The sequence below is a fragment of the Ostrinia furnacalis genome, unplaced genomic scaffold (genome assembly GCF_004193835.3).
Source record: "Ostrinia furnacalis isolate ACB-3 unplaced genomic scaffold, ASM419383v2 OfSCF5652, whole genome shotgun sequence".
Lineage (NCBI taxonomy): Eukaryota > Metazoa > Arthropoda > Insecta > Lepidoptera > Crambidae > Ostrinia > Ostrinia furnacalis.
The window spans coordinates 77,573-103,670 of record NW_021135891.1 but is presented as its reverse complement, the minus strand read 5'-3'; the positions used below and the strand labels follow the sequence as shown (position 1 = coordinate 103,670).

Sequence of the window (26,098 nt, the reverse complement as noted above, 5' to 3'; positions counted from 1 at the left end):
TTAACCCTTAATTAGTCGCATGGGGTCAAAGCATTTTCGGATTCAAAAATGAAGCACTTGGCGCGGCCCGATTTTCTCCGCGCCCCCAGTAGCTTCATAAAACACGTCTTAGTTTGTATTTTGATAGTGACTAATTCACGGGAGTGGAAGGATGCGTCGCTGCGCTCTTGAGTGGTGACCCCATGCGAGTAATTACGTAACTTTTTTGGAAGTGGTAAGTTTTTTGTTTTATGTATTTATTTTGTGTATTATGAATAATATTTGTGTTATTGTTGTATATTCATTTAATAAATGTTTGTTATATATGTGTTTTTACAGCTCTAAACAATAAAAATATTGATAAATTCAGTTTTACTACTACTTTGTCTTTTTTTTTTTCAGAGTTAGTAGAGATAGGAAAAAATAGCAAATTGTGCAATGGTTGGAAGATGTTTCTGATGAAGAAGAAGTTGGAGGGTCGAGTTCTGAGCCAGAGTTAGATGAAATAACAAAAAGTGATCATGATAGCGCTAATGAGATCGAGCAATCCTCCGCACAATCAAGTGAATCGAAAATGCAAGAAATGTACAAGATTTGTGTGCAATGATCACTCTGAAATATACTGTCAACAGTGTAACAAGAATGATTCCGAGAGTTCCTAAAAAATACTAATATTACCTATGATCTCAGTATACCTAAGTACAAATTGTTAATTATTGACAATTATTTTAATTTAGCTTGTTTTTGTATAATTAGTGAGAAATTCATGTTATTACCTATAGACATTAAATAATAAATAAAGCATTTTTATAATAATATAGTTCATTTACTTATAAAATTTCAGTATGTATTAAAAACTACTCATACAATTTGGGGTCATCTGTGACCCCATGCGAGCAGTTATGTAAGATTCTTTATGCGCGTAATTAAGGGTTAAGAATACTTATTGTTGTTACGTTTTTATCCACAATGGAGGTCTTGGCCTGAATCTCAAGTGATGGAAAATGATGATCAGGCTGAAAGTGGAAGCGAGCTTCACCCGGAATCCTCACAGAGGAACTGGTTATCTTACCTCCAACTTCCGAAAAAACAATGCTGTTAACATTGTTATTATGGTGACAGACTTAGAAGATGGTGGTAGCCAGCTTCTAGATACTAACTTTTCATAGTCAAGTTTTTCTTTGACCCTAGCTACAAGATTGTCTGATTTGAATGGTTCCGACTTTTGCAAATATGTATATTGAGCTCTATCAAAGCTAAAGCATCTAATAAAGTCGATATGAAGCAATATTTTTTTCCATTTATGAAACGACAAGTACTTCTCGACGGCCTTTTCACCTACGTCGCTTGTTGCCGTGGGCGGCGACCATATGGCCGAAGCATTTGAATGGGATTTGCACGTATTAGGATGGAGCTGATATATTTTGTATAATTTATGGGCAATGGCATATCGGATTATACAGTTTTGTTGCAGAATCGCACCCATTACTACAATGACAATAAGGGGTTGATGTTCCGCCATCTGTACCTCGAATTTACTTTTTTAGTTTCTTGCAATCGCTCGAGAATTTAGTTTTCTAGAGATAGTTTATTTTCAAATTGAAGCACAAAGGTAACGTTTTTAATTTGACTTTGGGTCAATCCTTTGACTTCCTTTGCTTCGCTTTCCAAAGAATCTTTTTTTTAAGTTTGTTATTGTTGTATAAGTTTTACAATATCTTTTTCTAGTTCGTTTGAGATCCTACATCGATTGATTGATATCCAAATATTGGCAAATCAAACATAATTTCACATGATAGAGTCATAAAGCTGGTTTTATGTCGATGACATCATGAAGGATCTAGTAATTTACTTAGTGGAGACGGAAATGTGATGCGTGTCAAAAATTGGGTCAAAGATAAATGTGGAATAACAGATAAATCCGTGACTTTAACCAACATAATAAAACGTACTGACTGATGCTCAGGAAAAAGACACTAACGTTTAGTTACAAGCATTAAATTGGAATTGGAATAGCATCAAACAAACGTTTTGCTGTAGCATTTGCAAAGAATTCCAAACAAAAGCCACATTTCAGGCATATAGCAAAAGCAGTTTCCACAATTAAAATCACGCTTTGAGGTTTTGGCTATCAAAAAGTTTGCAGTGCTGCTTTCAAAATTCAGACATGTTTTCAGACGAATAGAAGTTGTATTTTTACTTTGTTTTTAAACGGAAGGAATTCCATTACGAATGCCTCTGTGTTTTTACAAGCTTTATGTTGACTGCACTTGTTATTATGTGTGGAGTGGGACAAATCTTGCAACTGAATTCATTCCCTGTTTTGTTATGAACCTTGCCAGTTTATTGAATCAACTTATTGTTGAAAATAATTAGTATAACTGTGCTTCGGAATTTAAGTAAGTAAGATTGGAACTTCTTTCGTTTACTTTCTTTATAGTAATCGAATAAAAAAGCTGTCTTCAAGAATGTAGAGCGCCCTTTCGGGTGTCAAATTATGCGCATTTGCCATAATGGATGAACAAACGAAAACAAAACAATTCATAACGCTAAAAGGTCAACAATTAGACAGTTCCCTATCATAAAGACAAACTGGAACTGTATTCATACGTTTTAAGTCTTCTTTTCCACTGGCAACTCGAGTAGTCCAAAAACAGCAACCAGTTATCCAAACTGGAACCCTATGTATACATCTTATTAGGTCGTCTTTTACATTGGCACCACAATACAGTCTAAAACAAAAGCAGTTTCCCTAATACCCCAGGAATAAGGTCTAGTTTTTCCAACTCTTTCGCAATGTCACCCCTGGCGATTAGACAGGCCCGCCCAAGACAACGGCGCGCCCTCGCCTCGTCTGCCGAACTGATGGCTGAAGGACGCTAAATGTCACACAGTCTTGGAAAATGCATGGAAAGTTGGAAAGGTTAGCGGAATATTTCGGTTAAGTAAGTGATACGATGGTACATAAATATGTTGCAGTCGGATTGTATAATCTGCCGTATTACATTTTCAAATTTTCAAATACAGCCCCGTTTAAGGCGGTATACGGGATACGGCGGATCAACGTTTAGCCGGATTGTCATTTCGATACGTTCTTCAATAAGGCGGTCCACGTTTAGCCGATCAGGTTTCTTTCGCCATATCCACATAATTATTATCTTCATTTAACTATGTAAAACAATAACTTTCCAGATTGTTATTAGTTATTTTAATTATAATAACGATTTGTATAAACACGTGCCCACTTTCCCAAGTCCTATCTCAACTTAATGTTGTTAGTGCACTAATTACTTATTGACATGACCTAACGGCGAAGTTATTATAACTTCAGATAATTAGTTGCTTTGGTCAAAGACGTTTGTTATCTAGTCTTCATACAAACCTTTGGTACTAATAAAAACATGTGTTTTATTTGACCATGAAAAATTAAATTTATTCCACGACTTGTCTTTTACTTCGCCTTAAAAAGGCCAGACAATACCAGGATTAAAAAGTACAGTAGGTACAAGCAATTAAAGGACAAAGACTTATACCCGGTGAGTCACCAACAGAACGAGTTGGGAACAGCTGATGGCGAATAAGTTCATTGGAACGAAATTAAGAGTGCTCATTGAACGTGAATCAGGCGGCCTTATTCAATGTTTCCTCATAACAAAAACTAGTGGTTGTTTGTGGCTTTGGCTGTGAAAACGGTTATGATCAGAAGTTATGCTGGTGGAAGACCTATAGGTCTGTATTACAGAACGTAACTTAACTCGATTCTATCTCAAACATAGATTTGGGGTTCTGATTGGTTGAACTTCAATATTTAGGACAATCACAGGATAGTACTCTTAATCTATGACTGAGATTAAAATAAGCTTTGAGCGTTCTTATTCGAACCCATAATCCATAGTTCGAATCCCACCGCCGCTCGACTATTGTGGTGAGCCCACTCGTAACACAAGCTTATTTAGCTTACCACGAGAGGCTAACGCAGCGTTGCCAGATGTCCCGATTTTGGCGGGACGTCCCGATTTTTAGATCAAATTTAAATGTCCCGCGCGGGACAGGCTCGGTCCCGCTTTTCGGAGAGAGACACTCACTTCACCAGACTATTGTTTGAAACGCCATATTCTAAAGAATAAAACTTTTTTAATTTTTTTCTTTTTTTATTCTAACATAACATTTTCTATGGCTACTTTTGTTATCTATTGTCACGTAAACGTAATTTTAAGTCAAATAAAAAGATAAATATTTGAAAACCTTTGATTATATGCGTTTTTTTACTATGTCCCGCTTCTGACGGAAGAATCCCGCTATTTTCACTCAAAAAGTACCAATGTCCCGACTTGGCGAAAAAAAAAACTGGCAACGCTGGGCTAACGGGACTATTAGTAATTTGTGCAATACAGATAATATCTTTTTAAAAAATACTATCGTTACTATGGCGGTCTGCGATTAGCATAGCTACCTACCGTTGGAGTGCAAATCTCATGGGGAGCATTGTTACTTCGAAAAGAATGTGCACATTGTCCAAGTCAAGGACTACTAGTCGACAAGACACCCTGAGCTATAGCCTACATTAATGAAATATTATCTTTGGTAAAACCATATAAAACTCTACATATTTATTTGTTCTGTGGCTCTACTAACACCATTGCAGAGTCTCATGTAGCTTAACCTTCGCTCTACAATTAGGGAGCTTGACTTATCTTATAGATTTGAATGAATTATTAATACAGTCACGGAATGAAAAGGTTCGTCAGTTTTCAAATTGATTCCTTCAACGAATCGCGAACACATATTACCTTTTGAAACTATGTTACAGAATAATCTCGAGTTAGAGAAAATAACCTTTAACTGTTCGTCAGTAAAGTTCAAAATTATTGATCAAAGTTGTTTGACGATTTATCTTGCCAAGAAGATTATTATGATTGATAAACTAAAACCTTCTTGTTGGTTCAACCTGCCATTATTATTTCTATTAAATAAAAAAAACTATTGTCAATTGGTCAATGTCATCATTGCATTGCACTGATGGGATAGAAAAATAAACAAGCAAAACCTTATTCGTCAGCAAACGTCATATTTATTTAAATGTTAGCAGCACTGTTTCTTGCACTGTTATGTTGGCAGGTTTGACTCTTACAGTACCTAGTGCAAGCGAAAACCGACACTAAGGTGACGAACCTTTTCATTCTGCGACTGTACATACGTGTGCGTTACCTCAGCGACATGGTGACGCTGATCAAGATGTGCCTATATGGAAAAGTTAGTGCCTTATATTTTATCCTGTAAATGTGCCGATAATCTTGCATTTGTGCCCAATAAGGTTTCGGAGTAATTGGAGAAAATAAGATTCCGTTGCAGTAATGCTTGAAAACGTTACTGCAGCGACATGATTTTTACCTATTAGCCTTAGCCAGATTTAAAGTATCTCAATAGGTAGCTTATATTTGTGCCTTTCCATGGTCAAGCAGCGACATTTGTCACCATGTCGCTGAGGTAACGCACACAATACATACTGCCAATATGTAAATCGAAACAGAATAAGGCTCCCGAATACCATAGCAATGATAGCGAACAAAAAACTAATGAATGAACGGCTTGGTGGTACGGTTGCGCGCGCGCCGTATATGGCGCGGCGCTTGCGTGGCGCGGACAGGTTTCGGTTGCGTAATGAGGGACCGATTAAAAAATTGATAATTTTGTCACCATTCAAAATCAAAATCAAAATCAAAATCAAAAAATATTTATTCAGTTTAGACCACAAGTGGCACTTATGAACGTCAATAGAAAATAATAAAAAAAGAAAAAGGTAGCCCTTATGGGGCACTTTACATGTCTCCTTATCTTTTGGGCCCTACCAGCGCTTCGAGACAAACATATGGCAAGTGCTGAGAAGAAACGCCGGAACAAACTCAGTCACCACTTATTGCCATTCTGTCATGTTTATTATTATTATTCTTTTTAGTGACCTCAGGTGTGTTTGAAGCACACTGGTTTCGCCAATGTCGAGTGTTTACTGTACTGGTTGGACCGACAAAATCATCATGATATTGACCAGGGATGTTATGGATATCCGTAACCGTAACCGAAACTTTCGGATATCCGAAATAAAAAAATATCCGAAACCGTAACCGTAACCGATTCAAAAGTTTCGGATAGTTTCGGATGTAGGCAGTTTAAATTGTTTTTTATATCGCATTATATGTAAAGGCATAATAGCCTGATTTACCTTTATAATGCCATCTAGTATCAATTTTTATTTGTTTATTACTTTTTATTCGATGTAAAGTGTGCGGCTATGAATGAACCGTGTTGAACAACTATTGCAAATTGCATTCTAAATCATAGATATCCGTAACCGTAACTTTCGAATATCCGAAATAAAAAGATATCCGTAACCGTAACCGAAACCTGTATAATAATATTCTTATATCCGTAACCATATCCATAACCGAAACTACATATCCATAACATCCCTAATATTGACCAAGTCTTAACCCTTAACTGGTATCGTAAATTGGACATACGTAACTGGTATCGTGGGGGCCGCGCGGCCCCCATACTGTGTTTGCTTCTAGCAAGCATGTTTTACCTATATACTTGAATAAATGCTCATAAATGACATATATCAGGCTTTTTCTATGTAATTATTTAGTTTTAATTGTATTAAATCATCTTACTTATATACTTCAAGACATTACATAATAGTAACAACTTTTTACTTAACTTTTTTTAACGTTACAAATATCTACGAAACCTACGTTTAGAAAGTTAAAACCAAAAATATTATTATTTTAATTAATCCATAATAATGTGAACTTAATAATAAATAAAGTTTTAATGTAAAGTTTAATAAAAATAATAAGCATTTTATAAAAATAAAAACATAAATATTATGTTGACAAACATTAGCAGGTACTGGTGGATTTTCAAACCACTTGTATTTATTTTTTCATAGTAGCTGGATTGACTAGGTCCTACAACATCTTCATTTTCACTCTCTGAAGACAAAACTCGAAAATCAGAATCAATATCCTCATTATCGACCTAATATTGGTTATTGGGTCTTCACAATGACGTATAATTTTATTATCACTATATCCTTCTTCTGACATGCTACTAATCACTAATTTGGAATCAAAAACGTCGTTCTAGGTATCTTCTATTGTTTTATCACTAGTAAGCCATCAATACGGCAAAAAAACAAAAATCAAATAAAAATTGCCATGAAAAAAAACTAACGTAACTGGTATTGTGGGGGCCGCGCGGACCCCAACACATGCATATCTTCGTCCTGGTGAATGATACAGTGCTGAAACGCCTGTACCAGACGCGAGTAGCGCCGAAATGAGAATACCAAAAATTTTGGGTGCCCAAGATGCGTAGCTTCTTAGAAATCAAAGAAAACGTCATGCGTGGGGGCCGCGTGGCCCCCACGATACCAGTTAAGGGTTAATGGAAGCTGAGCCCTTAGCTAGTAAAACAGACGAATGCAGGGGCTTTATGCTTCGATCGCCTGGAATAGGTCGTAGAAAAGTCCCAACAAAGGAAGGGCATACCTTTAATTGGATTATTCCCGTCTGCCAATCCTGCCAGGGTGGGGGATGGGAGTAGATAACGTTGACCAACCTTATCGTCCCAGCGTGGTTGAAGTTAGGAGACTTAGAAAGGTTTCATAGGAGCAATGCACTTAAAACTCTACTACTTACTTACTAAAACTTAGCCTAAATCAATTAAAATGAAGTCATTATACTATTCATGTATTCTACTCTGCCGTCACCACACGGCCGAGTAGAATACATTTGTCACCAACCCCTACTCTTCCCGCGGGTGTCGTAAGAGGCGACTTAGGGACTACACATCAAACAGAGAACGGGCAGCAGCGCTCTCTGACAAACATAAATCTTTTAAACTGCGATCTCCAACCCGCCTGCCAAGCGTGGGGATTATGGCAAAACCCTCTACTATAGTGGAGGAGGCTCATAGTCCAGCAGTGGACTGTAAAGGGCTGTTGATGATGATGATACTATTCATAGTATTTTACTTCAAGAGTTTCGCAATAAAATCTTGATTGGCTAAAGTCTCCAGTTGGAATCCAAATAGAGCCTTTACAACCGAGCGGCGCCTGCGCATCTTATCACAGAACAAGTTCGATGAATGCGTAATGAGTGATATCGAGCCATTTGTATGAGCGGGTCGATTCTCGCTCACATTTCAATAATCGAATGGTAGAGATGTGAATGGATTGATAAGAAGATGTGTTTGCCGACAGAAGGCGGGACTTTAAATTACTTTTGATGCTACTGGTATTTTAATTTATTATCCTACTAATATTATAAATGCGAAAGTTTGGATGTCTGTATGTTTGTTACTCTTTCACGCAAAAACTACTGAACGGATTTTGTTGAAACTTTACAGTAGGTATTATTGTTTGTAACCCAGATTAACATATAGGCTACTAAAGGATAGTGCCAGGGTCTGGACCAAGTGCTGCCCAGAATCAACCCATAGTGCATTTTGTTCCTCAGGCCAATACTAATGTGTAAACCGAAGCGCACTGAAATCTATCCCTGGAGTTAAGAGAAAAAAAGAGTTTTGTTTTGAATTATTTACATACAAAATATCATCGATGTATACGTACTACGCATAAGATTTCGTGATTTTGGCATTAAATAACACTCGCTATGTTGAACTTAACCATACTGCATCCGTACACTTTACTTTAGTGCGACTTAGACATTCTTTATAAGCAATCTAACGCTGTTTCAATAGTTTGGTTAGTTGACAGTAATCATTATTTCCAAAATAAAGCAAAAAGTTTTAGTTCTCTATCCTTGCGAAAAATCAATTTATTGGTGTATTAATATCGATTGTTGAAGTTATTGTAAGCTAAAACTTCTTGCTCCATTTTGGAAATAATTAATTTCGGTCAACTAACTAAACTACTGAAACAGCGGTTGATCGCTTATAAATAATGTCGAAGTCGTAGTAAAGTAAGGTGTACGGATGCAGTATGGTTAAGTTCAAACATAGCGAGTGTTATTTAATGCCAAAATCGCGAAATCTTGTGCGTAGTAGGTATACATCGATGATATTTTGTATGTAAATAATTCAAAACAAAACACTTTCTTTCTCTTAACTCCAGGGATAGATTTCAGTGCGCTCCGGTTTACAAATTAGTATTGGCCTGAGGAACAAAATGCACTATAGTTTCATTCTGGGCAGCACTTGGTCCAACTTCCATACATGGATTGGCACTGTCCTTTCACGCGGGTGAAGCCGCGGGCAAAAGCTAGTAGGCTAATATTTATATGTATAAATAAAGAAGTCGGATAAAGAGTCATCAGCTTATGACCTTTGACTTCTGATGGCCATCTGTGCCCGCGTCAGAACTGTTAAAGTTCACAAGACACTGGTAAAGTGTAACAAGAATTTACATTTTAAAATACATATAGAAACGAACAATACCTAGCAAAATTGGTTATTTCGTAGGTAAAAAGATTTTAATTCATTACATAGATAGTCGAAAAAAAATTGAACATTTCTTAGACGCGCATTAGTTTAGAAGTATTTTTTTAAGCATAACAAGGCAGTTATTTGACCAGAATCGCACCTGATGTTAAGTGGGATGCAGTCTAGGATGGTACCTACATATCTGCCCTGTAAGTGCCTATTCACTCTCGCCTTGAAAATACCCGGATTATAGTCTTCGGGAAAGACAGCAGCAGGCAGCGAATTCCAGCCCCTAGCTGTTCGCATTATAAAATATTTTAGTTTAACTATCAGTAGATCTTAGAGAATTTACATGTTAATAGTAAGTAAGTATTGTTTTACTCTATCTCTGGCATGCGGGCATAAACATAAACGCTCATTGTCAAGGAAAGTTTTAGATAACGAGCTATGCGCTCGTTGATAACGCTACTGTTTGGTAGGAAGTTGTATTTTAAGTCTTTTCTCAAGTTTATCGGACTCTAGTTGACGTTTAGATATTTATTTGTGCTGCTCTGGTCATTTAAACATTCTAAGATTTTTGACTTGTTTTTAGACAGGGCTACATGTTGATCAGTTCGCAATAGTTTTATTAGTTTGTATTTGAAATGTTAATCGACCGAAATAAGCACAATTTGTTGTTCGAATATCAGCTTTGGGAATTGGTGCGTGTAATTAATTATTGTTTTCTGTACCTACTATTTATTTCTTCAAATAATAGGTGCTTGCTAAAATTTCTTACGCTGAGTTGCACCATCAACTTTAACCGTAACGATAACCGGTGTTCTTTGTATGGAGTTTGACAGATTTTTGACATTTGTTAAAGTAAGATGGTGCAATCCAACCTTAGGTTTGCAATTTTTGTAAGTTATTTCTTTTCTGGTTTCTATTTCAAGCAAGTCAATGATGGTGTTCTTTTATTCTTGGTCCCTTCTATCGTTCGTTTCAGACGAAAGACGTCCACTGCTGGACAAAGGCCTTCAAGATTTTCCACAAAGACCGGTTCTGGGCCCGTCCCTTCTATGTTCTTCCTCTATTCTTCATCATCCAGTAACATTGTGCTCTTTCTCTCCAGGTATCCCGACTGGTGATCTTGCACGAAGAAGCTGAAGATGGCAACGCCATGCCGGATCTGGCGCGGCCGGTGCAGGCCGTGTCGCTCGCAGTCAACAACCTTGTCAAAGTGAGTATTTACTGCCACAAGGTGGACCGACGGCCTCATAAAGTTAATTAGTAAACCTGCAGAATAATTTGGACATAAAACTCTTGCAAAAACATGGCTGCAGTTTGTATCATCATTTTATGAATAGGGATACTGTGCATATTCCTTGGTTTGTTTTATAAACTCTGCTAAGAATCAGTTATGCGAAAATGCATAAGCAATCACGTCATCTTCCAAACTAACGCACACTATCGGGCTATTATAAAAGACGTCTATTTTTATTGAAAGCAAAGTGGTGCAAAAATCTTAAGGTTAAACGAAATTAAAATATTATCTATTTACACCTCATTTTATCAAATTAATTAGATTTTAAACCAATAAAACCGTTTTTCTTTTGTTACATTGGTAACAAACCTGCACAACTCGGCTTGCAGATAACTATGCTAATGACAAGAACTACCTTTTACAGGTCGGTCACGAAACGATCGAGTCGTCAGACGACGCGATCCTGCGACAGGACATGCCCGGCGCTTTACACCGCGTGGAAACGGCGGCGACTCTGCTGCAGCAGGCATCTGATATGCTCCGAGCTGATCCATACTCCGGTCCGGCGAGGTAAGTCTGTCTTTTAGCCAATGAGGGTCGCTGTTGGAATTACTTAAGCTCCCTCCAAGGAAAACTACAAAATTTGTGGCACAAAGCGTTCTTCATTGTTTTGGTATATTACGTTTACCATAAGCGTAGGCGCAGACCATTGGTTTTTAGTTGGCCGATAGTTGGGCCCGATTTTATTTTGTATGAAGAATCGGCCAAATCAAATCGGTGTAATGTGCGCACTTCCATACATGCCCATACTGATCAACTGCCCGACTAAACTATCGGCCGACGAAAAATCGATGGTCTGCGCATAGGCTAAGTGTGGTTTCCATTCAAGAACCTTTTTACTCCACGTTATGCAGATGGCCGCTTTACCTTGCTAGATTTTCATCCTACGTGAGTACCACCTTACGCAAAGTGCCTCATCAGCTTGCTACCTTTTTCTTTCTGGACTTCCTAATACATATACCCCTTATTAATAAAAGTTACACTCTAGTTAAACTCTGGCTTTAAAGTTGTCATTTAGTATTGAAATGTTATTTTAATCCAGGGTTCATCCTAGGTGTAACTTTTTATTAATAAGGGGTAAGTGTAAAAGATGAATCTCTAGACTACATACTCGTTAGAGGTGTGATATGTATCCAAAATATCTTTTTACTTTGCAGAAAAAAGCTGATAGAAGGTTCCAGAGGCATCCTACAAGGAACTTCAGCGTTGCTTCTCTGCTTCGACGAGTCTGAAGTCAGAAAGATCGTCAAAGAATGTAAAAAGGTTAGTGAGAAACTTTTCCTATGATTATTAGTTTCAAACCCACAAACCAAGACATAAAGTTTTTGATATTTTGTTTCGTATTGCCATTGATTTGAAGTCAAAAATTACCGCTAAAGTAGTTAAGTATGTAATGTTTTGGAATAAAATCAATCCCAGATCTTCCATCAAGATATCTATTTATTTTATTTAAGATTCTTCTCCAATAAAGATTTCAACTTAATCCCGCACTTGCATATTCTTTGATCCTCTTTTATTTTGCCATTTGGGTAGAGTACCTCACCTTTTCATAAGTTAAATCCCAGTACAAATAGACCTTTTGACACCACAAATTAATTGACGTACTTTTTAAAACTGTCAAAACGAGACTCCCATAGATTTTGTATGACAATACAAGTGACGTCACTATTTTGTCAACTAAATAAAAAAAAAATTCAATTACAATGCACCCAAAAATCATTTACCGGTAATTAAAAATTAATTAAGTTTTTAAGACCAGAATGAAGTGTCTATTTAAAAAGTTGTGATTTCGAATTATTGGGGAATGGTGTCAAATAGTCTATTCTTGTATACCAGTGGTTTTTCACCGGTGGTCCGCGGACCACTGGTGGTCCCTGGAGGCATTCCAAGTGGTCCACGAAGACATCGTAATAAACAAGTGAAGTGACGTGATGAGTCGAGTCAACACAACGCAAACGGCGCACAGTGGGCGAGAAATCGACCTCCCCTTTCATAGGATTTAAAAAATATATAAGTGGTCCCTGACAAGACAGAAATTCGGTAAAATGGTCTCTCGTGACTTAAAAGTTAAGAACCACTGTTGTATACCTACAGTTTAACAATCACAAGTAGTTATAGCAAACATCCATAGACATCGCTAGCAGTAGTGTGTTGTCGGTAGGTGCTAGACTACCTCGGCGTGGCGGAGGTCATCGACACCATGGAGGACCTGGTGCAGTTCCTCCGGGACATCTCGCCGGCGCTGTCCAGGGCCGCCAGGGAGGTAAGACTAGTCTAAATAAGGCACAATTGGTGGGGATATAAGGTTCAGAGTTGATTAACTTGGAGACATACTTTGAGCATTCTAAGGGCAAGTGGCATATGAGTCTGCAAAACGGTTTTTTATGCAGAACAAGACAGATAACTGACCGCAATCACACCTGACATGATAACAAGGTGGACCGACGACCTCACAAAGGTAGCAGGAAGGCGCTGGATTCAGATTGTGGAAATCATTGAGGGAGGCCTATATTCAGCAGTGTACATCCTATGGTTGAAGTGATGATGATGATGACACCTGGTGATGAATGAGCTATTTGGCCACACCTTAATTGATTAACATAGTTGCACAGGAAAAGTGCCTTACAATCGTCAGTACTGCTCTTCGTACAATAATTTTCATAGGAAGCTATTTCGTAATTTGTTCGCCATCAGTCCGAATGAGCTATTTCAAATGCCTATGGCAGCTCATAAAGCTGAAAACAGAGTTGTAACTCACCTGACAACCAAATGAAAGCTAAACTTCCTCCACACATAAAATATGGTACAGTCGACACCACACGTCCAACCGCCTCTGTGGTCTAGTGGTAAGACCACCTGCTTCAGACGCAGAGGTCCCGGGTTCGATTCCCAGTGGGGGCAGATTTTTCTGCTCGGTTTGGTTGGTGGTAGGGCTTGTTCTAAGTCCGCCTGGCTAACTACCACCATCCTATCTAAGTCTGTCGCCATAACAGTTAACAGCATTGTTGTGTTCCGGCAGTTAAGAGGTAAGATAGCCAGTTCCTCCGTGGTTGAGGATTCCGGGTAAAGCTCGCTTCTACCTTCGGCCTGATCATCACTTACCATCAGGTGAGATACAGGACAAGAGCTTCCTCGTTGTGGATAAAAAAAATCTCAACCGATTTCAAACCTTACGCATAACATTATAGGTGGCATCAAGAGCAGCAGAACTGACGCACCCTCCCCACGCAGAGACCCTGACTCGCTGCCTCGAGAGCGTCAAGCAGCTGGCGCCCGTTCTCATCTGCTCCATGAAGATCTACATACACATACTTACGGAAGGTAATGCAGCTTAGGTTCAGGTTAGGTTAGCAATAAAAAAATACTAGTGATGTTAGTTCTATTGAATGGAAGATGGTTCTAACCGGAGGAAATCTTCAAACATCGGGAATTCCTAATCTGTCTGGCCAGCGTGTGGAGTTCCCACTGCTATAACTCTTGTGTAGCCAGGATCTACAGCTTGACCGCCAATAAAAACCCAACCAGTGAAGGTCAAAATTGTCCCGGGGGGAAAGTGTGTAGGTCAAATCTTCCAATTGTTTTAGTTTAGGTAAATACTTACGATGCTGCGTCCTAATAATCATTATCTCTTGTATTCATAAAATGTATTGTATTTAGGTGGCAAAGGTATCGAGGAAGCTGCTGAAAACAGAAATTATTTAGCACAAAAGATGGCCGACGAAATACATGAAATTATACGGTAAGTTATTTCATTCTTCGTATTATTTCAGATAGTATATTTTTTGCTTATTTATCAACTTGTATTTTCTTGTTCCAGAGTTTTACAATTGACATCGTACGTAGAGGATGGCGGTGAAAAAGACAATATAGCGGTGCTAAAGGCTTTGCAAACACAAATACATTCTAAGATTGGAGCTGCGCATGAGTTCTTAAATGTGAGTAATTAAAATAATACAGAAAGACCAATACAAACAGATATGTTCATCAACACAATACTGCAAAGTATTAGTACCACTGGGATACATGATACGTTCAATGAAAATTACAGAGATAAATTTTGTCGAAGCCCAAAAGTGGAGGCCAGTGACGTCATTGCTTGGTAAAAAGTGTAAGCGTGACGTCACGCGAAACTTGAAGCCACCATAACTTCGTAATTACTTGTTTGATTGACAAATAAAAATATACGTGTCCAATATTTTTTGATTGTATAATTGATTGACTATTGCCCGTTTGCAAATAAAATTCCTGTTGTTTGTCACCATAGGGGTCACTTAAAAATTAGGGATTGATGGTGAAAACGGGCATTAGTGTTATTTTTTAGAATACTATAGTCTGGTCCGTGAGCACCATGTCGCAACTGTGCGACGGGCGCCCGCAGTGAGTGTGCGAGCGCGACAGCAACATAATTACGCGCGAGCGATAAGGATGGGTAGCTTGGGGTCATTGGACAAAATTCTACGTGCTCACGGACCAGGCTTTACCTAATGTGAATATCGTGTAATCCCTTAGGACCCTGATGCGCTCCGCAACAGTTCGGGCGAGCGTGCTCTACGTACAGTGTTGACGTCAGCGCAGCGCGCCGCTGAACACCTTGCGCCCACGCATTCGGATGCTGTGCGCAAGCTGGCCAGGTAACTAATGGACCGATTTGAAAAAATCTTTGAAAGAAAGAAAGAAAGAAAAAATATTTATTTGGTACTTAATGATACACATTGACATTACAAAGTAAAATAATACAATTGTTGTACCAAATTGGTCTCTGTTCAGTATGAGGCCATCACGTACTCGGGAGCACGTTACGGCCACTGGTATTCTGCAGAAACCGTGACAGAGGGGCACTTGGCCCACAGCGAATGTTACAACTCACAACATATTAAAATAAAGAATGGAGAATAAGTAGGTGGGTACATTATTTGTGCTTTAGTGCTTCTTAGCGCTAAACTCTGTCAGTGTCTGATGCATGAGAGCGGTAACGGAGGGGTGACATTGACATTATGACGTGACACCTGTGAAACCTGAAGTCTCGCTGACGTTTAACGTTACAAAAACAACTCTCCCGTACCGCTATAGAATCTTACATTCTTTCTGATGAATAGAGGCGGTACGAAGTTCGCGGGGTCAGCTAGTATCCTAATAAAATTAGAGCTCAAAACATTGGATGGAAAATTAATTTGCATGTTACATTTCAGATCTGGTGGTATAAACGCGGATCAACTCTGTGACGAAAGACAATACGGTCATGGCAGAGAGGCTAAGGTAAGGTCATTCAAATTAAAATTGCTTATCACCGTTTAGAGTGAATTACAAAGTAAAATCTCTAAGGCCCGGATTTTTGATTTGTAGTTAAAATAACCAATAGTCAAATTTGACAGATGTCAAATGACAAGTGGTTAAATATCAGAAAAAACGTTTTTCGAACAATGGTTAGCTTGACTTTTAGTACATTTTTTTTAACTATTACTTAACATTTAACCATCAGTATCAAAATTTTACAATTTGTTATTTGAACTATGACTCAAAAAACTGGGCCTAAGGCTGAGTTTCACCACCTAACTGACGGTAATCGGTGTTTTTTTGTATGGAGTTTGACAGATTTTTGTCAAAGTTAAAGTAAGATGGTGCAACTCAGCCTAAATGTGCATTGTCACTTAATTTGTAGTTATAGTTTTCTTTTCCAAAATAGGTATATCTATAACTATTTTGCTCCTGCAGTGAGGCCAAATAGCCTGATTATCACGATATTATGTTTTCACAGGCCTTGAACCTGGCATCAGACCTACGCAAGCAGCTGAATGAAGTCGACGCGGTCGTGAACGAAGGCGTTCGCGCCGCCGAGAAGCAAGGCGGACGGACCATGCAGGCCAGGTTCGTCAATTATGGCTCAATTTATGATGAACAATGTCATCATAAAGCATGTGATCAAGGATATAGAAGGATAAAACGTGCGTTGAATGCTCTCTCTCCGAATAGCAGAAATTTCCCGCACCTTAAATTTCCTTTTTCATTGAGGGTGTTTGCCCTTACAAGTTGACGCTTAAAATAAAGTCACTTGCTGGTTGCTGGGATCTAATATAATGGTGCCAACTGGTGTATAATATAAATAGCACCACTAGGGTAGGATCCTGTCATTTGCTAGTGGGGGGCAAATCTGGCAGCCCTCATGGTTATTTGTATGTAATTAATTTTAACAAAAAAAAAAATTAAAACTTATTTAAAAGGACAAATATATACCATGGTTGATATTCTCGGAGTCGGTGCCAGCCTGCTCAGTGCCAAGCTCAAGAAATGTTCTTTTACCGGCACCGACTCCAACATATAACCTCCTTCTATAATGATTTGAATTTCTTTTTTTAAGTCGGTTAAAAATACATATTTTACCTGTCAAGTCTTGTTAATAGTGCGGGCACTATTAGGCGGTTATCACACTGCGCCGCTTTCGATTTCATATAAAAAATCCCCCGCGCAGACGCGTTGTCAGTGTGTTGTGCCGCGCGTGTTTTCTATACAAACTGAGGTACTTGCATACAATGATTAAATCTGTCGTCCCGCGTACCGCGGCGGAGCGCGGCGCAGTGTGATAACCGCCTTAACAAGACTTGTAATTCTTTATTCGTATGTAGGCCCCTTTTTAGGGAAAAAGGGCCTACATACGAATAAATAATTACAATGTACTAAACCGATTTGTATAATGTGTGCAGGCTGGAGACGGCGCACAAGTGGCTGCTGCACCCAGCGGCTGATCCCGCGACCCGCGTGGAGGGACAGAAGGCCATCAACAGCATCGTGTCGCAGGGCCAGCGGGTGAGGACTCATTTTAAAACTGTTCATAATATGTAAAGACTCATGCCCGTTTTCACCATCAATCCCTAATTTTTTAGCGACCCCAATAGTAACACATAACAGAAATTTTGTTTTCAAAAGGGTCACTTAAAATTAGGCATTGATGGTGAAAACGGGCATTAGACTCCCAAACCAAATTATCGGTCAAAAAAAGCCTGCAGTTTACAACTCTAGAAACTTTGAATAACGCTACACCACGATTCTATTGAAATATGCCAAAAACCGACAAATCCCATTGCGCGCAATGATTGACAATTTATTGTCCCCTAGCACACAGGTTGTACACAAGTAGGTCAGCATAATGCTATTGTGTACTAGAATACGAATACAAATACAAAATCATTTATTGTGAATCATAGGTAAAATGGTGACATGTTACATTAGGTAGTATCACTATGTTCCGCTCAAAGAGCATACAATTTGTCAGACAACAATAAAATTTGGCAGTTACATAAACTAATTAGATTTATCGTCAAAGAATTCAGATATATTATAATAACATTTATTAATTAAATAAGTCAGTAAAGTTTTTTTAAATGAATTTAGATGTTCAATTAATCTAATGTCTTTTGGTAATTTATTTATAATCTTGGGTGCCATGCCTACAATATTCTTAGCAAAAAAAGTTGTCTTATAAGAGTATAGAGTCTTAAGCTCTAGTTCCCTTTGAAGTCAGGACAAAAATCTGAGGGTTACTGTCACAAGTAAGCACAAACTTTGACTAATGGCGCCATTGAGAAGTGAAACATGTCTCAAGGTTATTAATTTATTTAATTTTATTGTTGTGTAGATCGCCGACGGGTTACAAGGGCGCGAGAAGGCAGAGATTCTACAGCTGTGTTCGGAAGTGCAGCGTCTGTCCGACCGCCTAGCCGACCTGTGTATGAGCGGTCGTGGGGACTCTGAAGAAGCCCGGGCTATTACCAGGTCAGTCATCCTTCTTCTATTACCAGGTCAGTCATCCTTCTCTTCCTCGGTCCCTCACTGATTAGGATCGCGACCACATTAGTGTTCCTCCACAGACTGCGGTCATAATGTCGGCCGTTTGGTGTAGTGGTTCGAAACGGATTACTATTCCGAAGGTAGCGGGTTCGATTCCCGTACAGTACAAACGTTTGTGTGCATGAACATATTTGTTTGTATTGGACTGGGTGTTTTCTATGTATAATAAGTATGTATTTACAAAAAAAAAAGTATTTAAGTATGTTTATATCCGTTGTCTAGTACCCATAGTACAAGCTTTGCTTAGTTTGGGACTAGAAGCGCAGTGTAAAATGTCCAAGGATATTTATCCCAACTAATATTATAAATGCGAAAGTAACTCTGTCTGTCTGTCTGTCTGTCTGTCTGACTGTCTGTCTGTCTGTCTGTCTGTCTGTCTGTCGCCGACCAGCTGCAGCACAGCGCGCGCCAGGTCACTATACACACACTATAGCCGGGTCGGCGGCAGCAGCTCTCGGCGCGTTCAGCCAGCATGGTGGCCGCCGGCGACCACAGCAAGCGGCTCGCCGACCAGCTGCAGCACAGCGCGCGCCAGGTCACTATACACACACTATAGCCGGGTCGGCGGCAGCAGCTCTCGGCGCGTTCAGCCAGCATGGTGGCCGCCGGCGACCACAGCAAGCGGCTCGCCGACCAGCTGCAGCACAGCGCGCGCCAGGTCACTATACACACACTATAGCCGGGTCGGCGGCAGCAGCTCTCGGCGCGTTCAGCCAGCATGGTGGCCGCCGGCGACCACAGCAAGCGGCTCGCCGACCAGCTGCAGCACAGCGCGCGCCAGGTCACTATACACACACTATAGCCGGGTCGGCGGCAGCAGCTCTCGGCGCGTTCAGCCAGCATGGTGGCCGCCGGCGACCACAGCAAGCGGCTCGCCGACCAGCTGCAGCACAGCGCGCGCCAGGTCACTATACACACACTATAGCCGGGTCGGCGGCAGCAGCTCTCGGCGCGTTCAGCCAGCATGGTGGCCGCCGGCGACCACAGCAAGCGGCTCGCCGACCAGCTGCAGCACAGCGCGCGCCAGGTCACTATACACACACTATAGCCGGGTCGGCGGCAGCAGCTCTCGGCGCGTTCAGCCAGCATGGTGGCCGCCGGCGACCACAGCAAGCGGCTCGCCGACCAGCTGCAGCACAGCGCGCGCCAGGTCACTATACACACACTATAGCCGGGTCGGCGGCAGCAGCTCTCGGCGCGTTCAGCCAGCATGGTGGCCGCCGGCGACCACAGCAAGCGGCTCGCCGACCAGCTGCAGCACAGCGCGCGCCAGGTCACTATACACACACTATAGCCGGGTCGGCGGCAGCAGCTCTCGGCGCGTTCAGCCAGCATGGTGGCCGCCGGCGACCACAGCAAGCGGCTCGCCGACCAGCTGCAGCACAGCGCGCGCCAGGTCACTATACACACACTATAGCCGGGTCGGCGGCAGCAGCTCTCGGCGCGTTCAGCCAGCATGGTGGCCGCCGGCGACCACAGCAAGCGGCTCGCCGACCAGCTGCAGCACAGCGCGCGCCAGGTCACTATACACACACTATAGCCGGGTCGGCGGCAGCAGCTCTCGGCGCGTTCAGCCAGCATGGTGGCCGCCGGCGACCACAGCAAGCGGCTCGCCGACCAGCTGCAGCACAGCGCGCGCCAGGTCACTATACACACACTATAGCCGGGTCGGCGGCAGCAGCTCTCGGCGCGTTCAGCCAGCATGGTGGCCGCCGGCGACCACAGCAAGCGGCTCGCCGACCAGCTGCAGCACAGCGCGCGCCAGGTCACTATACACACACTATAGCCGGGTCGGCGACTATACTAACGTCTATCCAGAGTTTCAACATGTCATGACAGCGAAAGGCGCGACTCGGAGACTGTCGCCGACAGTCGCCTACAGTCGTTAACCGTCGCCCACCATTATTGCAAGCAGTCGCCGACATAATAACGCTCGTCAGTAACGTTAAAATTATCACTTCACAGTATTTCACAACCAAACTTTTATATCTGTAAATAAGATATTTACCCTCCCGACGTTTCAACTGGGTTGAAACGTCGGTCATGGTCGCGGGCAGACTGATATTCTCTTAGATTTAAACAAGCGTCCGCATTTGCGTGCACGTACAGATCGTCATTCAAATATGTATAAGAAAAAAGTAATATTTGTGGAGGTATTCCATTTTCATCACGATTCAGCGATTATAAAGAAGACCTCCACTGAAGATCTTAAATTTATAGCTTTTTATTCCTTTCTACTATCTCGTTCTACAACTTTGCGCTTCTTATTATTTTATTCAGTGTTCTCTTTACTCAAATTTAATTATATTTTGCAGGTAGAGAAGTTATCTCCTCAACTGATTGCCGCTGGGAAAATTCGCCTCCTGTACCCTGACAGCAAGGTAAATAATCAGAAACATAATTCATATTTATAGCTTTCATAATGATGTTTCTTTCTAGAGCTTGACATCGTCATAGGATATATTTTTCTGTAATTTTTATTTTCCTTTAGTTAAATTACTTTTTTATGCTGATCTAACATGTGAATTTGTCGACTGCATCTGGGTATTATAGCTGTGGCAGATTTGGTATAATAGACCTGAAATAAATCCCAACTAATATTATAAATGCGAAAGTAACTCTGTCTGTCTGTCTGTCTGTTACACTTTCCCGCTTAAACCTCGCAACCGATTTTGATGAAATTTGGCATAGAGATAGTTTGAGTCCCGGGAAAGAACATAGGATAGTTTTTATCCCGGTTTTTGAAACAGGGACGCGCGCGATAAAGTTTTTCTGTGACAGACAAAATTCCACGCGGGCGAAGCCGCGGGCGGAAAGCTAGTAAATAATAAAACCACCCCCACATCCTCCTGGATGTTCACTATTGGAAAAAATATGCAAACATTAGGCCTTCCCAACCCGTCTAGCTACTTAGCCAGCGTGGAGTGTGAGCCAAACCTTCATTATGCCTCAGATAATTAACTTTAAAAAAAAACCGACTTCAAAAGTTCTACCCTTGGGGGTGAAATATTTTCTTCAAATTCGCATGAAACCACCCTTTTGATAATACCTATTCAACAAAAAAATAATCGTTCAAATTGGTTCATAATCGGCGGAGATATTGCGTATAAAAAAGTTCATCCCCAATTTTCCACCCTTGGGGGTGAATTATTTTCTTCAAATTCGCATGAAACCACCCTTTTGATAATACCTATTCAACAAAAAAATAATCGTTCAAATTGATTTATAATCGACGGAGATATTGCGTATAAAAAAGTTCATCCCCAATTTTCCACCCTTGGGGGTTGTTTTTTTCTATTATTAAATTTAAATGGGACCACCCTTGAGGTATTACCTATACGCCGAAAAAAGGTTTGTTCAAATCGGTTCACAATTGGCGGAGTTATCGCGTAACAAACATAGAAAAAAAAAACATACGGGTCGAATTGAGAACCTCCTCCTTTTTTGAAGTCGGTTGATAAATTGGAGAAATTCGTGCTTCTGGAGTGGAGACCACATCACTTGATGATAATGTTGTCCCCAGGTGGCGGAGGAGCACTTCAACAACCTCAAAGGGCAATACGCGGAAGCTGTGCTGCGCGTGCGCGACCTGTGCGACCAGGCCGTCGACCCCTTGGACTTCGTGCGCACCGCCGGTAAATTAACTAGAGCCTGGTCTGCGAGCACGTAGAATTTTGCCCAATGACCCCAAGCTACCCATCCTTATCGCTCGCGCGTAATTATATTGCTGTCGCGACTGTGCGACGGGCGCCCGCAGTGAGTGTGCGAGCGCGACAGCAACATAATTACGCGCGAGCGATAAGGATGGGTAGCTTGGGGTCATTGGACAAAATTCTACGTGCTCGCAGACCAGACTATATCTACTATTTATGAACAACTAAGGCTGAGTTGCACCACCTAACTTTAACAGTAACTTTGACGATAACCGGTGTTTTTTGTATAGAGTTTGACAGATTTTTGAAGTTTGTTAGAGTTAAAGTAAGATGGTGCAACCCAGCCTAAGACGGACTGTTTCCATTTGGCAGGCGAGCTGATGCAGAAACACACCTACCTGTGCGAGGACGCCATCCGCAACAACGACTCGCAGAAGATGGTCGACAACACCTCCGCCATCGCGAGGTAAGCTAATGAATTGTTGCCATTTTTATTAATTTATTTTTAATTGAAAGAAAGAAAGAAAGAAACATTGATTGCCATGGACATCACAAAAGACAAAAGAGGTGCAATAAAAAAAAAATAAGACAGAGGTGACATAAAACATACAATGAATGAGCAAGTAAACTAAGCAGTGCCACCCTGTCGCACAGCGATGCCCATCGCAATGGGACCCCACTCAGCATATGCCGTGGCCCCCGGTGAGGGAAGCCACGACGCTGGTTTTCAGTGTAATTGAATTATACTTTTGCACAAAAAAAACTGTACAGTTTGCTATATAATATTTTAAACTATTATGTTGCATTTTTTACTATAAAATTATCACTTCACGGGATTTATTGCAACAATATCTATTTTAACGGTCGAAACGTCGGGAGGGTAAATATTATTTACCGTTAAAATAGATATTGTTGCAATAAATCCCGTGAAGTGATAATTTTAAACTGTACAGTGGCGGACTTAATGCCAGGTGGCATTCTCTGCCAGTCAACCACAGGTCGAGCATGGACCTATAAAAAAAGTCGGACGGATTCTCATCAACAAAATACTGTGACATTAGGATACACCAGCTTGCCTGTATGTACAGGCCGGCACGCACACATTCACACCCTGATACACCACTTCGAGTGCAAACTTCACACAGTTGACACATTTAAGCAACGAAAAAACAACACGAATACGACATGTCTTGTGTGATGAAATTGTGTAAAAATCGTTCTGTTCGAACAAACAAAAATTAAGGAATCCCTTTTCACAGGCAAAATAATAATCCAATCACTTATTTCCCGACATTAAAATATTGAAATTAATTGAAATCAAACGTCATTCACTCGAAAAAATAATACGTCAAAGACCAGTGTTCTCAGTTATTTACGTGGGAAAATTACCCGAAATATGGGAAATTAATAATAATTTTAGGACTTTTTAGTTATTTATTACGCATACTATGGAAATAAAATAATTTATCATAATAATTGTGTTTTAATGGGATATATTTTCATAGGCAAATTTGATCCTTCCCAAAAATGTGGAACTGCGAAATTCAAATTTTCTTACATTGATTGCAAGTCAGTGTCAGGTTGTATGTTAAAAAAAATCTATCAGAGATAATAATAATATTATTGATGATGCATAAGATTATGATTATAATGTACACAAGATTCGTAATTTGTAACTGCGTGAATCATTTTTGATCAACATTACGTACCTACATACCCTGACACACTGACTTGCAAACAAAGTAAGAAAATTTGAACATTGAAAATTTCGCGCCTACCTCAACGCATTCACCTTTCATCCTTTTAAAATGGCCCGGAATAATTCTGTCTACATTTCCAAGTACCATCTGCCGATCTATGTTTTTCTTAAAATAAATGGGTAAAATGTTTTGGCTAACATGGCATCCCTAAATTCACTCACACAATAGACAAACGCCAAAATTTTGCGTCACAGTTTTGTTGTAGCGCGAGTTCCGTCCGCCTTTTTTTATAGGTCCATGAGGTCGAGTTGATTTTTATATCCCACTAGCGGCCGCCCGCGACTTCGTACGCGTGGATCCCGTTTTACCCCCTTTTCCCGAATTTTCTTTGCTATAAACCTCACGGAGCCCGAGACCTTTCCAACGAATGCAAAACCGTGGAAATCGGTTCGTGCGTTCTGGAGTTATAGCGTCAGGGAGGAAAACCCGACTTATTTTTATATAGTAGACTAGCGGCCCGCTCCGGCTTCGCACGGGCACAATGGACTTACACGGGTTTTCTCTTCTATATGTATAAAAAACTGAAAAATAACGTGACATCATTCTGCTAATTGTACTTGTAAAATAAATAAATCAAAAGAAATGTAATTTTGGTGGCAGAAGTCCGAGAGCATTATTTACTATAGTAATTTGATGAAGATTGTGTTCAAATCTCAGAATACAGAACAAACCAGAAGGAGTGTTCGATAACATTTCTACGCGGCAACTTGTGTCCAAAATACTTCCCCTCCCGCGCGCCTCTACCCCCTTTAGTGTTACTAGCGCCGTGTGACACCCCCATTTTCGGGGTAAAGTTATGTAATTTTTTAATGAGATGTTAAACAAGTAAAAAATAGGTAAGTGAAATAAGTACACACGGCCACAGTATTAACTATCCATTTCCGTTTTTGCTCTCGCTCTCATCAAATGGTGATTCTTTGCGATAGAACGAGACGACATGACTGGCCATAGGCATAAATAGTACCTACCTATCTATGAATTTAANCCTTGAGGTATTACCTATACGCCGAAAAAAGGTTTGTTCAAATCGGTTCACAATTGGCGGAGTTATCGCGTAACAAACATAGAAAAAAAAAACATACGGGTCGAATTGAGAACCTCCTCCTTTTTTGAAGTCGGTTGATAAATTGGAGAAATTCGTGCTTCTGGAGTGGAGACCACATCACTTGATGATAATGTTGTCCCCAGGTGGCGGAGGAGCACTTCAACAACCTCAAAGGGCAATACGCGGAAGCTGTGCTGCGCGTGCGCGACCTGTGCGACCAGGCCGTCGACCCCTTGGACTTCGTGCGCACCGCCGGTAAATTAACTAGAGCCTGGTCTGCGAGCACGTAGAATTTTGCCCAATGACCCCAAGCTACCCATCCTTATCGCTCGCGCGTAATTATATTGCTGTCGCGACTGTGCGACGGGCGCCCGCAGTGAGTGTGCGAGCGCGACAGCAACATAATTACGCGCGAGCGATAAGGATGGGTAGCTTGGGGTCATTGGACAAAATTCTACGTGCTCGCAGACCAGACTATATCTACTATTTATGAACAACTAAGGCTGAGTTGCACCACCTAACTTTAACAGTAACTTTGACGATAACCGGTGTTTTTTGTATAGAGTTTGACAGATTTTTGAAGTTTGTTAGAGTTAAAGTAAGATGGTGCAACCCAGCCTAAGACGGACTGTTTCCATTTGGCAGGCGAGCTGATGCAGAAACACACCTACCTGTGCGAGGACGCCATCCGCAACAACGACTCGCAGAAGATGGTCGACAACACCTCCGCCATCGCGAGGTAAGCTAATGAATTGTTGCCATTTTTATTAATTTATTTTTAATTGAAAGAAAGAAAGAAAGAAACATTGATTGCCATGGACATCACAAAAGACAAAAGAGGTGCAATAAAAAAAAAATAAGACAGAGGTGACATAAAACATACAATGAATGAGCAAGTAAACTAAGCAGTGCCACCCTGTCGCACAGCGATGCCCATCGCAATGGGACCCCACTCAGCATATGCCGTGGCCCCCGGTGAGGGAAGCCACGACGCTGGTTTTCAGTGTAATTGAATTATACTTTTGCACAAAAAAAACTGTACAGTTTGCTATATAATATTTTAAACTATTAT

The 26,098-nt window shown here is 40.6% G+C and overlaps 1 protein-coding gene across 1 annotated transcript in view; it reads left to right on the top strand.

Annotated features, from left to right (window-relative positions):
* Vinc (vinculin) overlaps positions 1 to 26,098 on the top strand; it is a 51,833-nt gene that overhangs the window by 10,730 nt on the left and 15,005 nt on the right. Inside the window, exons 2-20 of the mRNA XM_028316346.1 lie at positions 10,535 to 10,642; positions 11,091 to 11,236; positions 11,884 to 11,989; positions 12,888 to 12,989; positions 13,915 to 14,047; positions 14,384 to 14,465; positions 14,544 to 14,661; positions 15,236 to 15,357; positions 15,916 to 15,982; positions 16,482 to 16,591; positions 17,425 to 17,527; positions 18,357 to 18,519; positions 19,036 to 19,103; positions 19,263 to 19,349; positions 20,884 to 20,949; positions 22,092 to 22,203; positions 22,594 to 22,688; positions 25,170 to 25,281; positions 25,672 to 25,765. Coding sequence (XP_028172147.1) covers positions 10,535 to 10,642; positions 11,091 to 11,236; positions 11,884 to 11,989; positions 12,888 to 12,989; positions 13,915 to 14,047; positions 14,384 to 14,465; positions 14,544 to 14,661; positions 15,236 to 15,357; positions 15,916 to 15,982; positions 16,482 to 16,591; positions 17,425 to 17,527; positions 18,357 to 18,519; positions 19,036 to 19,103; positions 19,263 to 19,349; positions 20,884 to 20,949; positions 22,092 to 22,203; positions 22,594 to 22,688; positions 25,170 to 25,281; positions 25,672 to 25,765 — 1,994 coding nt within the window. The remainder of the gene's footprint in view (positions 1 to 10,534; positions 10,643 to 11,090; positions 11,237 to 11,883; positions 11,990 to 12,887; positions 12,990 to 13,914; positions 14,048 to 14,383; positions 14,466 to 14,543; positions 14,662 to 15,235; positions 15,358 to 15,915; positions 15,983 to 16,481; positions 16,592 to 17,424; positions 17,528 to 18,356; positions 18,520 to 19,035; positions 19,104 to 19,262; positions 19,350 to 20,883; positions 20,950 to 22,091; positions 22,204 to 22,593; positions 22,689 to 25,169; positions 25,282 to 25,671; positions 25,766 to 26,098) is intronic.